The 14,461-nt window shown below is 38.0% G+C and overlaps 1 protein-coding gene across 1 annotated transcript; it reads left to right on the forward strand.

Annotated features, from left to right (window-relative positions):
• Positions 1 to 9,687: 9,687 nt before the first annotated feature.
• Positions 9,688 to 13,129, forward strand: LOC107894651 (uncharacterized). Its single transcript, XM_041084722.1, has 3 exons — positions 9,688 to 11,966; positions 12,216 to 12,793; positions 13,122 to 13,129. The coding sequence occupies exons 1-3, from the start codon at positions 9,688 to 9,690 to the stop codon at positions 13,127 to 13,129; spliced, it is 2,865 nt and encodes a 954-aa protein (XP_040940656.1).
• Positions 13,130 to 14,461: the final 1,332 nt, after the last annotated feature.

Raw genomic sequence — 14,461 nt, forward strand, 5'->3', positions numbered from 1 at the left:
GTTCTGATAAATTGGGCTTTGAGGAATTAATTGTGTAAAATAGATCACAAGGAAGCAAGTGGTGAAGTGGCAAGTGACGCCACAGGGAAGGCTATAAGTGGCGTGTGGAAGCTAGGGAGGACCCAGGTTCAAGTCACATTGATAGCAAAACAAGGGATTAATTTTTATGAACAGAAAAGGTAAGTAGTGGAACTGAAGTAAAAGTCTGTTAGGAGGAGTTTGAGTTGCTCAGGAGATTGAGTAAGGATGGGATAAGGGAGAGGATTTAGGAGCTGATCAAGGAGGATGGTGTTGGCCGAATAGTGGACTCTTGAGGAGCAAGAGTTGGCCGGCCAAGGGTTTCTTTAGGGGGTAAATTTCGGCTAGGTCAAAGGCTAGGTATAAATTCGGCATTTGGGAGTGTTGTGCCGTTTTTTTCTTTTCTGACCATTCTTCCTTCTCTTCCTTTCTTTTCTTTTCTTCTTCTCTTCATCTATCTTTCTTCTTCTTTCCTCCATTGCCGAACCTTCCTACCATCTTGTTCATCTCCATTTTTCTCTTCAACCGTTTCAAAACCTTCATAGTCTGTGGCCATAAAAAGCAGAAATCCCGAAAGCTTGATTCTTTTTGTGCCGATTTCTTATAACCAAAACCACATCTCTTCTCTTAATCATTTGTGGCCGATTCACCAGCCCTATAAAACCTCAAGTTTTGACAACAAGACCATAGCAAAACCCTCTCGTTTTACCTTTCTAAAAACAAGTTGCAAAAAGCCGAAAACCCCACATTAAAAGGGACTTGGCCGAATACTAAAGTCACTGAAAACCCGACTTTTGTTATCATCTGAGGGCTTAGATCTACATCGGGATCGAGTGGGAAACTCATTGGAATCATTCACTACGGAATCGGGGGTAAGTCTTCTCCAAAACTTAGTCTTCTTACATATTTTAGGAAAAGCCGAAATCCCTAAAAGTTAGGGAGGTTGTCGATTTGGACTTGTAACCCTGAGGGGTCGTAATAACTATTTTGTTTTGGTAATAGCGTGGTTTAGAGGTGGTTGATCAAGGGCTTAGATAGGTGGAACGATCGGATCTTTGGAGTTAACCATCTTTCGGTAGTAAGGTAAGAGCAATAAGGGTTTTAGGCATGTTTGGCTGAATGTGGTAGGGGACTATATACTCAATCTTATTTCGATATTTGGAGTAATATTAAGTGATTCAATTGTAGGCAGTTCGTGTGTAGATCTCGTCGAGGAAATCCCAAAAACAGGTGTGTAACTGACACCCTCTCATAGGCTAGATCGGCAAAAGCCGAAAAGCCAAAATGCCGAAAAGCCGGTATTTTAGGCACTTGCGAGTGTGCGAATACTCGTAAGACGTATGGGTAATTATTACTGGTAATCGAAAGTGATAAAACTGCAGTACGCGCGATTTCGTGCGTTTTGATATTTTGGGCTTAATGGGCCAAAGCTGGGTTAATGGGCCAACGGGCCCAATTCGGTAAGAGCACTCGGTAAGTGTTTCTGGCTAAACGTAATGGCTACAATATGCATGAAAACCTTAGAAATAGTTAGATGTACTAGAATACCCCTATGTATGCAAAATTACCATTATACCCCTATGTATGTAAAATTACCATTATACCCCTATGTATGCAAAATGACCTCTATACCCCTAGGGTTAATTTTGTCTGAAAAGCATGATGAATTAAATTTTTATGATGTATGCCATGAATGTATATCTGTTGCATGGGGACATGGGTTATATTATGGAGGAAGCGTCCTGGTGGCTATGCCACAAATTATCTGTTCTGGTGGCCCTGCCACATATATCTGTTCTGGTGGCATTGCCATAAAATATCTGTATTTGGTGACTCTGTCACATTTTCTGTATCTGGCAGCCATGCTGCATATTTCTGTGGCGTGTAGCGGTTGGGTGGGTCGAGTAGTCTCCCCATATGGTGAAAGGATGGTATGGGGGTGCACATGGTTGGATATGGTTGGGTTTCTGCATAAGCATGATATATCTGTTCTGATCTGTTCTGGGCCTATGGGCTTTATTCTGAAATCTGTTCTGGGCTAAGGCCAACTTATTCTGTCTCTGTGGTTTGAACTGATTTAGGCTATGGTTGGGTTGAATTACACACTGAGTTTCCCAAAACTCACCCCCTATTTTTTTTCCTCGCAGGTAATCCTCAACCATAGTGGGCTTGGAGCTGTGAGAGATTCGGACTGGCCACCTGTTTCTACGAACCTGGTTTCTTTCTGGTGAACTGGACGTCCTTTTAATTTCATTTATGGTTTTGGGTTTTAAATGTAATAAGGCCGCTTAACTATTTTTATGGTTTTGTTTTACTTTTATTATTTTATTTTATTATGATGAAAAACTATGATAACTAAGGAAAATGGGTTAGCTTTAGGATGCGTTTTCAAAAACATTAAGTGATTTCAAAATAACACGATTACAAGTAAGATTTCCGCTAAGCAAACGTTTTCAAACTTAATCACTTTATTAGGATGGACTTAACCAAATGGTTTTCTCACAATTATACGAGATGTTAGAGTGTGGCAATGGCGGTGTGCATGTCTAGGATTGGATCCGAAGGGAGCTTGGTACTTAAGCAGTTCGACAGACTCACCTCCTCTTTTTTTGGTTTCCTACCTGGTGCACAGCTCCCATCCACTTTAACCTCTATTAAAAGTATCTTTTACATCACCAATAAGGTTTTCCAAACCAAGTAATACGGAATGTTTTGTACGCATCAATGTGGCGCACCGGATCCGGTCATAACGTCTAGGCCGGATTTGGGGTGTTACAGATTTGATATAAGTGTATAAATAAAAATATACACATTTGTAATACAAGTATTTGATAATAAATAGATATTTATTTAAATATTATATTATTGCTATAATTATTAATTAATATTAATATTAATATTATATTATATTATGAAATAAATTAAAATAGTGACAAATGTGTGGTAATTATAAAATACATGTGTAATAAATTGAATACATACATTTGTAATATGTATATTTAATTATTAGTAGATATTTATTATTTATAAAAGATATTTATTAATTAAATATTTATATTATAAGATTTTTATGTAATAAATATATTAAATTATGACAAGTGTGTAGATAATAAATGGATACAATTGTAAAATAAATATTTGATATTAATTAGATATTTATTAAGTTAACATATTATATATATATAAAGTAAAACAAAAGAAAAAGAAATGAAAAAAAAAGATAGAAAAGAAACAGAATGAAACGAAACAGAGAGCAAGGAAGGGAAGAAAAGAAAGAAAGGGAGAAAGGGAAATTTGGGATTTCAAGGTTTGAAAGTTTAATTGGTAAGTCAATTTAACCCTTTTTACTTAATTTTGATGTTTTAGAAGCTTTAGAACAAGATTTTGATGAAATTAAGTTGATATTTTGAAAATTATTAGATTTCTAGATAATGTTCATGTTGAGTAAAATGATGAATTAAGGACTAAATTGATAGAAATTCAATGTAACACCCCGAACCCGAGACCGACACCGTAGTCGGACACGAGATGTTAACAAACTTTGAAAAATTTTTCCAGACACTGCCCAGTCTGAGTACTAGTCGCTTCAAAAATCATATCTTGAGTTTCACAACTCGAAAATCAGTTTTGTGATTTTTCCCTGAAACTAGACTCATGTCCCCACCTATGTATTTTTTTCTAGAATTTTTGGTCGGGCCAATTAGTACAGTTTATTAGTCAAAGTCTCCCATGTTACAGGGGTCGACTACACTGACCTTTTCCCATTACGACTTGGATATCTCTCTGCACAGAGCTTCAATACTGATGCCGTTTGTTTCTATGGAAACTAGACTCAGAGAGGAATCCATACATATATGGTATGACCCCTAATTATCTCTGGTCAATTTATAGTGAATTTCCAAAGTCGGAACAGGGAATCCAGAAACTGTTCTGGCCCTGTTCCACAAGAACCCGAATATCTCTTACTGTACTGTTCCTATGATTGTTTCGTTACTTCCATATGAAAGTAAATTCATCAAGGTTCGATTACATAATTTATTCACTATTTAATTCCACTCCTACGAATTCTTGTGATTTTTCCAATCCACACCACTGCTGCTATCAGCTTCTGTTTTCAAAGTAAACCTTACCTAATTTGGGGTTTCATGGACCAACTAGGGCCTTGTCATACATAAGCCCACATATGATCATACTTAGCCATTCTAGTGGCTGATCATTTGCTCAACACTTCCATTCCAACTATAGTTACATCATGAAACCATCTATACATTCATAAATACGAATGGTCTAATGCCATACTCCACTTCTACAAGCCATTTTCGCATGGCTGTACACTTATACATTTCATAAAGTACTCGAAAGACAACAATGGGTAGTCCTATACATGCCATATCAAAATTCAACCAAAATAGTACCCAAAAGAGCCTTTGATAGTGTGGGCGACTTCGACTTCAAGATCCCGAATCCGATAGCTGGAGAACCAAAAATCTATAAAACAGAGGAGCAATGTAACGAGTAAGCAATTTATGCTTAGTAAGTTTGAGCAAGGAATTCCAGCATGCACAAAGAATAGCACACATTTAGCTAAACAGAATATTTCATAATACGCAATTTACCGATATCAAACTTGCTTCACAACATTAACAACCCTTATGTACATACACAATAAACTAACTTGGCCGAAGGCCGGTAGCTCGTTTATCAACTGAGCGAACATTTATTTGTAAGGGCTCGATTAAATTTAACACATACGTAACATATCCCCATATTGGGATGTTTTTCGAGTATTCGCTGGAATTTTACAGCAAGCTCATTCATTACCAAATCACGTACCTTCGGGATTTAACCGGATATAGCTCCTCGTTCAAATGCCTTCGGGACATAGCCCGGTTTTAGTAACTCACACAATGCCTTCGGGACATAACCCGGATTTAACAACTCGCACGAATGCCTTCGGGACTTAACCCGGATTTAATAACTCGCACGAATGCCTTCGGGACTTAACCCGGATTTAGTATCTCGCACAAAGGCCTTCGGATCTTAGTCCGGATATATTCACTTAGCACAAAGCCTTCGGGACTTAGCCCGGACAGCATTCAATTAATCATGCACATTCACATTTCATTTTCATTTGCGAAACTCAAACACAAGGCACATATCGTCCTTGCACATTCGGCTCAATAGCCACACATAGAGCATGATTTAATCACATTGTAATTTAAGCTCTCTTACTCAAGAACTTACCTCGGGTGTTGTCGAACGATTCCGCTAGCTATTCAACCACTTTTTCCTTCCCTTTATCGGATTTATTTCCCCTTTGTTCTTGAGCTTAATCAAACAAATAAATTGATTTCATCATTTAGGCATCAAAAAGATGAACACAAGGCACTTAGCCCATATTTATACATTAGACATTAAAGTCTCATACATGCAAAAATCATGCATCAACACAACATATTAGCTAATTTCTTTCCCCTTGGCCGAATATGCATGTCTATTTTTGGGGTCGATTTCAACACTTAATACACACATATATACACTAGTAAAGCATCCTCCCCCTTTTAATCAATTTAACACATGCATTGCTCATTAACATGCAAAGTTACATTCGGCCTTAGCACACATCTTGCTAGCCGATTCTTCTCCATTTAGCAACCAATGCACATATGTGCTCACACAAAAATGCTAAAAAGGAGGTTCAAGAATCATCAAGCCATCATCACATGCATCATTAACAAGCTTCATATTTTGCATGCAATGGCATTAACCCAACCTCCACCTAGGCCGAATCTTAACTCATCCTCATACCTCATCACCACAACATCAAACATCAACCAAGAATGATGCATCCATGGTCAAGTGCCATTTCCATCACATAGCAAGATTTAGACCATGGGCTAGGTAGAACTCAAGCTAACAACTAAATCATGCATGCATCTCATGAAACATCATCAAACATACCTTAGCCTAGCTACATGCATGGCCGAATCTCTTCACCTTTCTTCTTCTTTCCTCCTTAAAATTTTTGGCCAAGGATGAACCAAAGGATGAGAAATTTTTTTCTTTGTTTTTCTTTCTAATTTAGGCTAAAATGAAGGTGAGAAAGGATGAGCACAAATTTTTCTCCTTTCTTCTCTTTAGCTCACGGCAATGGGGGGGGCAACTACACATTTTTTTTTCTTTTGTTTCCGTTTCTTTATTGCCCATACTCCTTATTTTAATCTTCCATTAACAAAACATGTTTCATGACATGTTTTGCCCATCATTCCTTGTCATGGCCGGCCACTACTCATTAGGGGGGGGGAATTTGACATGCAAGTCCCCCCTTTGTCCACATGCACTAATAGGTCCTCACACATTGACCTATCACATTTTAGAATTTTCTCACATAAGTCCTATTGACTAAATTCACATGAAATCAACCAAATTGAAGCTTGAAATTTTCACACATTCATAATTACATATTCTAGACAATAAGTATCACATTCAAACATTTCGGTGACTCGGTTTAGCGGTCCCGAAACCACTTCCCGACTAGGGTCAACTTTGGGCTGTCACATTCAAGTTAGAAATGAAATAAGGATTGAATTGTAAAGTGATTCATAAGTTTTATGCTTTAAAGACTAAATTGAAAGAATTTTGAAATTATGGTTTTATGATGAAAAATAGATAATTATGTCTAAGTTTGGTTAAAAATTTAGTAGAAATAAAGAATGAATTAAGATAGAAAAGTAAGTGAATTTAGTTTGGATTAAATTGAAATTAAAAGTAGAAAATCAACATTTTGCACTAAGACTTTTTGGGACAGCAGCAGTAGTCTAAGTTTGAAAAATCACCAAAAATGTATAAATTGAATTAGAGGATGAATAAAATATGGGATTAAATATTATTGAGTCTAGTTTCTTATAGAAGAAATGGTATAAGCAATTGAATTGTAAATTATGAGATATAATGAATTTTGTTAGACAAGGTCAGAATGAATTCGGGTTCCTATGTTCTGACTTTGGAAAATCACCAAAAATTGGAGAAAAATAATTAGAGGCTTAAAGTTATATGTTTAGAATCCGTAATGAGTCTACTTTCAGGAGAAATCAACAGGAATATTATCCGAGTTCTGTACTGTGAGATAATTAATTTTTAGTGAAGAAGGGTCGAAACTGTCAGACAACAGAATAGGGGTGAATTTAAAGAATAAACTGTACTTAATGGCTAAACCAAAAATTCTAAAAATTTTATGATAAGAAGATTTGTGAGTCTAGTTTCAGGAAAAATTAGCGGATCTTAATTTAGAATTCTGTAACTCAAGATATAAATTAGTAATGTATTAATGATTATGAATTGTATTAATTTCGTAGTCAATGTGGTACTGGAAATCTCGGCTAAGAAAGGACTAGACAAAGTCAACGGGAGTTAGCTCGAAAATTACGGTTTGTATTTCTATAGCCCGAACTTAATATTTAATTATTGAATTTATTATTTATTATGTATGGTAGGTGCATTGATTAAATTATTTGAAATAAAATAAATATTGATTGAAATTAAAAGGTGAATTTAATTAATAATTGTTCTATTTTAATTGAATGTTATGGTAAATAATTAAAGTATGAATTATTGGTATTGTGTTTTTATTGAAATGATTTGATTTGAAAATGTGGTGAAATAATTATGAACATGTGTTTATTGTGAAATTGAATATTTATTAGTGAAAAGTGAATGGAATTATATTGAATTGAAAAAAAAATATAATTAATTAAAATATGAATTAATTGAAAACTGAAAAGTGAATTAAATACCCTATTAACTAGTCGGGCTAGTCGGATATAGTTGGCATGCCATACGATATGAAAGTGTACAGGTTTTTGTTGGCTTACTGATCAGGCACTTATGTGCCGACTACTGTTACTGTTACCGTTATTGTTACCGATTCGGCACTTTTTGTGTCGGATATTGTTACTGTTACTGTTTTGGATTTGTTTTGATGAGGTACTCTATGTACCGTATTGCTACTGTTACTGTTATTGTTTCGGCTTCGGCCGATAAGGCACTATGTGCCGTACTGGTGTGTTGGTTGGATTCGTGTATCCGTCTGAGTCCGAGTCATGTTAATAGGGGTAAGTAAAGGAACTGGAAAGATCGACTGTTACTGAATAACTGATTATTATTGAATAATTGATTGTTACCGAATAACTGACTGTTACTGAATAAATAATCTTTCTGATTGACTGGTTGTTAATGAATATTACTGATTGATTAATTGCTATTGAAAAATAATAAATAATTTTGAATTTAAAGTAGACCAAAACATTGGTTGGAAAGTGAATGTTTGAATACTCATTGAGTTTGAATAGTTCAATATATAAAAATTAATATGTTTTATAATTGTTTAAGTGTTTGGATTATAGAAATACCACTGAGTGTATACTCAACGTACGGTTTGTTTCCGTGCGCAGGTTAAGGTTAGACCGTTGAATCAGCATCCCAGGCCGATCCCGAATTCAATGAGTTAAAGTATGTTGAGTATTGGTAATGGCATGTACCTAGGATGTCTTATGAGAGTCATTTAGGTTGTGAAAGTATTGATAAAATAAGTAAATTATGGTTGGCAATGGTATATAGTATGAATCTGAAATTTGAAAGAAAAATTCGTAGTAATTCAAAATTAGTTCCGAATTGATTTTACTGTTCATATTAGATCGCAAGGGCCCATTAAAGGGATGACATCTTAAAATTATGATGAGTCTGAACGTTTATATTTAATTAATGTCTGTATTGTACTGTACTGACTGGTAATGTCTCGTAACCCTGTTTCGGCGACGGTATGGGGTTAAGGGACGTTACACAAGAGGAAAAAGCTAAAGCCGAATATTGAGAGAAGAAGTTCCAAGAGATGTAATCGCGAAATTTGACCTTAGAAAAAGAAAATCAAGGTTTAAAGACTAAAGTAACTGAGCTCGGGCGATCCCTTCATCTGCATCGAAGTCGTGATTCTACGGTTGAGGTAAAAAAATTAAAAGCCAAAGTTGAGGAGTTGGAATCAGCATTGCAGGATAGTAAGCTCCTAATCGAGCAGTTTGGGGTATGAGAAGATCATTTGAAGGGAGAGCTTCATCAGTCTAGAGGACAGGTCAGAGAAAGGGATCACGTCATTGGAGAAGCCGTAGCCCAGATTCGAGAGGTTGCTGAACACGTACAAGACTTGGCAATACGAGTTGATGTATTGAGTTTGATGTATGAGTCATCGTCGGATATAGGATGAGAGTTAGCTTTTTTATTAGATAGAGTTAAAATTTTGGGCATTAGGGTGAAAGCGTATTTGTAATGCTCTTATATGTAAGGATATTCTTTTTCTAAATAAAGTTTTGTAAATGAGATTGAATCAGAATCGATGTCCTTTTTGCATTCATGCATTTGCATCTCATAGCATTTCATCGCATCGTTTGCATTCAAAGTTATAGAAAGACCCTAATTAGTTAAAATTACCACAGAAGTAGAAAAGAAAATCTGGAAACCACGCATTAGTACGGAACTCGTGCAAAATCTAGGAATATGGATCAAAGGTTTGAACAGCTACAAAAGGACATGCAGGACCAATTGCAAGAGAAATTGGCCAAGATGCAAAACGACATGAGGGAGCAAATGTTAGAGGCTTAGAGGAATATGATGACTGAGATGGCTCAGTTGCTGAGGGCCACTAATAAGGGAAAAGCCCCTATGGCAATCACTGGTGAGGAGGAAGAGGATCATCTTTCAGGCTTTACTCCACCCCACGGGCCTACACAAACTGAGGCACTTCCTAGGAGGCCATCTGTCACTATAAGGCCTCAACATGGACCGGTTGATGCTGGGATCCACATGAATAACCCAACTAGTTCGGGATTCAATTTGGGTGACAACCCTACCAATCCTCTCATTCCTGACTTGGACGTGGCTGAAAAGGAAGATTTGAGAGCCGAAGCTGCAAAACAGTTGGAGGAACATTGTAGATGGTTGGAGGAGAAATTTAAGGCTCTAGAGAGTGCTGATGGGCATCATGGAGTTGATGGCAAAGGCTTGAGTTTAGTCCTAGACTTGGTGCTTCCCCATAAATTCAAAATGCCGGAGTTTGAAAAGTACAACGGGACTACTTGCCTAGAGGCCCACATTACGATGTTCTGTAAGAGGATGACCGGATATGTGAACAATGATCAACTATTGATTCATTTTTTCCGAGATAGCTTAGTGGGAGTAGCAGCCAGGTGGTACAATCAGTTGAGCCAGGCCAGAATAAATTCATGGAGGGATCTTGCACAAGCCTTCATGCAACAATACAATCATGTGACTGACATAACGCCGGATAGAATCACGCTGCAAAATATGGAGAAAAATCCTAATGAGAATTTTAGGAAATATGCTCAAAGATGGAGAGAGGTTGCCATGCAAGTTCAACCACCATTGTTGGAGAAGGAGATCACCATGTTGTTCATCAACACTCTGAAGGCTCCATTCATTACTCATATGATTAGAAGCACTACCAAAAGTTTTGCGGACATAATCATGGCGGGAGAGATGATTGAGAACGTCATAAGAGGTGGCAAAATTGAGGGGGAAGCAGCCAAAAGATCGGCTCCAAAGAGAAAAGACAATGAGGTAAATAACACAAGTAGATTCAACTCGAAGGCAATCATAGTTGGTCAACCCAAAGTAGCTACGGTTGGGCAACAAGGTTCTCAAAGGCAGGAATCGTGCACAAGGCACGAGAGGATGCAATTCACACCTATCCCTGTGACGTATCGTGAGCTTTATCAAAGCTTATATGATGCACATGCTATTGCTCCTTTCTTCTTGAAACCATTACAGCCTCCATATCTTAAATGGTATGATGCAAATGCTAGATGCGAATACCACGCTGGAATATCAGGGCACTCAATTGAAAATTGTACCGGATTCAAGAAGGCCGTGGAGAGGTTGATCAAGATGAGGGTTGTGAAATTTGATAATACCCCAAATACGGAAAACCCTTTGCCAAATCATGACGATCAAGGAGTGAAAACAATTGGCGAAGCTAGTGAGAGAAGGATGAAGGAAAATGTTGCTGAGGTAAGGATGCTTATGAAGGTGATTTGGGAGGAGATGATGAAGAGAGGGATGATAACCTCTAGGAGAGAAAGAGAAAAAATGGGGAACTACTGTGAGTTCCATGGAAAAGAGGGTGATGAGACCCAAAATTGTGAAGAATTCAGAGCCTTGGTGCAAGGCTTTATAGATAATAAAGAGCTACAAATTTTTGAAGGTAGCTCTTACAAAAGAGAAATAAGTGTGCTGGAAGATGAACAAAAAGGAACCAGTCGGCCAAGGATTATTATCTCCCTGCCAGGGAATAACGAAGTGGAGACACCAGCAGTGCTCAAGGTCATTATCCATAAGCCTACTCTTTTCCTTTACAAGGATAGCAAGAGAGTACCATGGAGTTGTGACTGTAGTGTGACAATGCCGGAGAAAGAAAATATAGCCAGCACATCTAAAGACGTACAAGTTGAAGGTTCCCAAACGCGGAGTGGGAAGCGTTATGATACGGGGGGCGTCAGAGTGGAGCCCACAAAAACAAAAGGTGTCAAGGTTGAGAAGGAGAAAGAGACCGAAGTACCCATCAATGAGCCAGTAAAGGAGAAGGAGGCTAAAGAATTTCTAAAGTTCCTTAAGCATAGCGAGTATAGCATGGTCAAGCAATTGCGTAAGCAGTCGGCTCGCATATCAGTATTGGCTCTACTTTTAAGTTCTGAGGCGCATAGGGAAGCATTGATGAAGGTGCTTAACGAAACAAATGTCACCCATGACATATCCGTTAATAAGCTGGACCGATTGGTGAACAACATTAGTGCGGATAATTTCATCTACTTTAATGATGATGAAATCCCACCGGGAAGCAGAGGGTCAACTAAGGCTTTGCACATTACCACTCGATGCAAGGGGTACACACTCCCAAGCGTACTCGTTGATAATGGATCGGCTTTGAATGTTCTACCGTTGTCTACATTAAACAGATTACCCATTGACGATTCTCACATGAAGACATGTCAGAATGTGGTAAGAGCCTTCGACGGTACAGAAAGGAAGGTGATGGGAAGAATTGACATTCCCTTGGAAATTGGGCCGAACATGTATGAAGTAGATTTCTTAGTAATGGATATCAAGCCTTATTACAATTGCTTATTAGGCAGGCCATGGATACACTCAGCAGGAGCGGTGCCCTCATCGTTGCACCAGAAATTGAAATTAGTGACAGATGGACGGTTAATAACCATCAATGCGGAGGAGGACATTATAGCCGCAGTCACTAGTAAGACCCCTTATGCCGAGACAAACGAAGAATCTATTGAGTGTTCCTTTCGCTCTTTAGAATTCGTAAATGCGACTTTCATTTTGGAAGGGAGTGAGCTCCCGGTGCCAAGGATAGCAAGAGCTATGAGGATGGCTCTACAAATAATGGCAGGAAAGGGAGCCTTACCAGGAAGAGGTTTAGGAAAGTATCTGCAAGGAGGGACTCAGATCCCAAAGTTGATTGAGAAGAAAGACCACTTTGGTTTGGGCTTCAAGCCAGACTACAAGCAAAGGAGGAAAGACATCGAGAAGCGCCAAGAAAGGAGAAGGGCGCGTTTAGATGGAAGAGAAGTGGGGTGGGAATCAATGACATTCTCTCTTATATCTAAAACCTTCATATCAAAAGGATTACTTGTAGAAGAGAGTCATCAGATTAATGCTGCACACGACGAAGGATTAGAGCAAAGAAACCTTGAGGGCATTCGCCCTTACGAATCGGGAAGCTCTCTGAACAATTGGACTACGGAGGAACTTCCTGTAGTCTTTAGGAATTTTTCAGAGTAATTCTCGAAACATTCTTCTAACTCTAGAGCCTAGGAGTAATAGAATTACATTTGTGAAATAGGCTTATGATCATCTATTATCTTTTTAATAAAACATAACTTTTATCAATTCAACGAGTATTGTTTCATTTTTATCAACTAATATTTCGTTAAAATTTTTACAATTCTCATTCTTTCATTCATAGTACATAAATAATCATTCTTAAATTTATTCATTCTTTGTATATTCTTTGTACTTCTCAGATCTTTAGATATCAATGACATGAGCATTGATATTACAAATCCTGATTTCTCTCGCGAGCAAGACATGTGTTTAGAGGAATCCCAGGATTTTGAAGATGTCCAAGATTGTGATGTGTCTCTAGATCTTTTGAAGATGGTGAAACAGGAGGAGAAACAAATCATGCCACATGAGAAAGAGGCAATAGAGAATGTAGCCCTAGAGGAAGGGAAAGAGGTGAAAATTGGGACACTTATTGCCAAGGACACAAGGCAAGGACTGATTAAGTTGCTAAGTGAATTCAAGGATATCTTCGCATGGTCCTATCAGGATATGCCAGGGTTAAATACCGATATTGTGGTGCATCGTCTTCCAATAAGACAGGATTGTAAGCCAGTCCAACAAAAGTTGCGGAGAATGAGGCTAGATATTGTTTTGAAAATAAAGGACGAAGTTAAGAAGCAGTTCAATTCGGGATTCTTACAAGAAGTAAAGTACTCAGAATGGGTAGCTAACATTGTGCCTGTTCTAAAGAAGGATGGAAGGTACGAATGTGCATTGATTACAGAGATCTGAACAAAGCTAGCCCAAAGGACAATTTTCCTTTGCCACACATCGACACTTTAGTAGACAACACAGCAGGATATTCGTTGTTCTCTTTCATGGATGGTTTCTCGGGGTACAATCAGATAAAGATGCATCCAGAGGACATGGATAAAGCTACCTTCATAACCTTGTTGGGTACCTTTTGCTACAAAGTGATGCCGTTTGGGTTGAAGAATGCGGGGGCAACATACCAGCGGGCCATGGTGAACTTGTTCCACGACATGATGCATAAGGATATTGAGGTGTATGTTGATGATATGATTGCCAAGTCGCGTACAGAAAAAGAGCACATTGAGGTCTTGAGAAGATTGTTCTTGAGATTGAGAAAGTTTCAGTTGAAGCTCAATCCAGCAAAGTGTACCTTTGGAGCTAGATCAGGAAAGTTATTAGGCTTTTAGTCAGTGAAAAGGGAATTGAAGTTAACTCAGACAACGTCAGAGCCATACGAGAATTACCTCCACCACAAACTCAGAAGGAAGTTCGAGGATTTCTAGGAAGACTGAATTACATTGCTCGGTTTATTTCACAACTAACTGAGAAGTGTGATCCCATCTTTCGCCTCTTTAAAAAGCACAATCAAGGTACTTGGGATGAGGAATGCCAGAATGCTTTTGAAAAGGTCAAACAGTACTTGTTGAATGCTCCGGTGTCATCTCCGCCCAGTTCAGATAGACCACTAATACTGTACTTATTAGAATTCAGCAATTTCATGGGATGTGTGCTTGGCCAACATGATGAGTCAAGAAGAAAGGAGAAG

Source organism: Gossypium hirsutum, chromosome A13 (genome assembly GCF_007990345.1).
Source record: "Gossypium hirsutum isolate 1008001.06 chromosome A13, Gossypium_hirsutum_v2.1, whole genome shotgun sequence".
Lineage (NCBI taxonomy): Eukaryota > Viridiplantae > Streptophyta > Magnoliopsida > Malvales > Malvaceae > Gossypium > Gossypium hirsutum.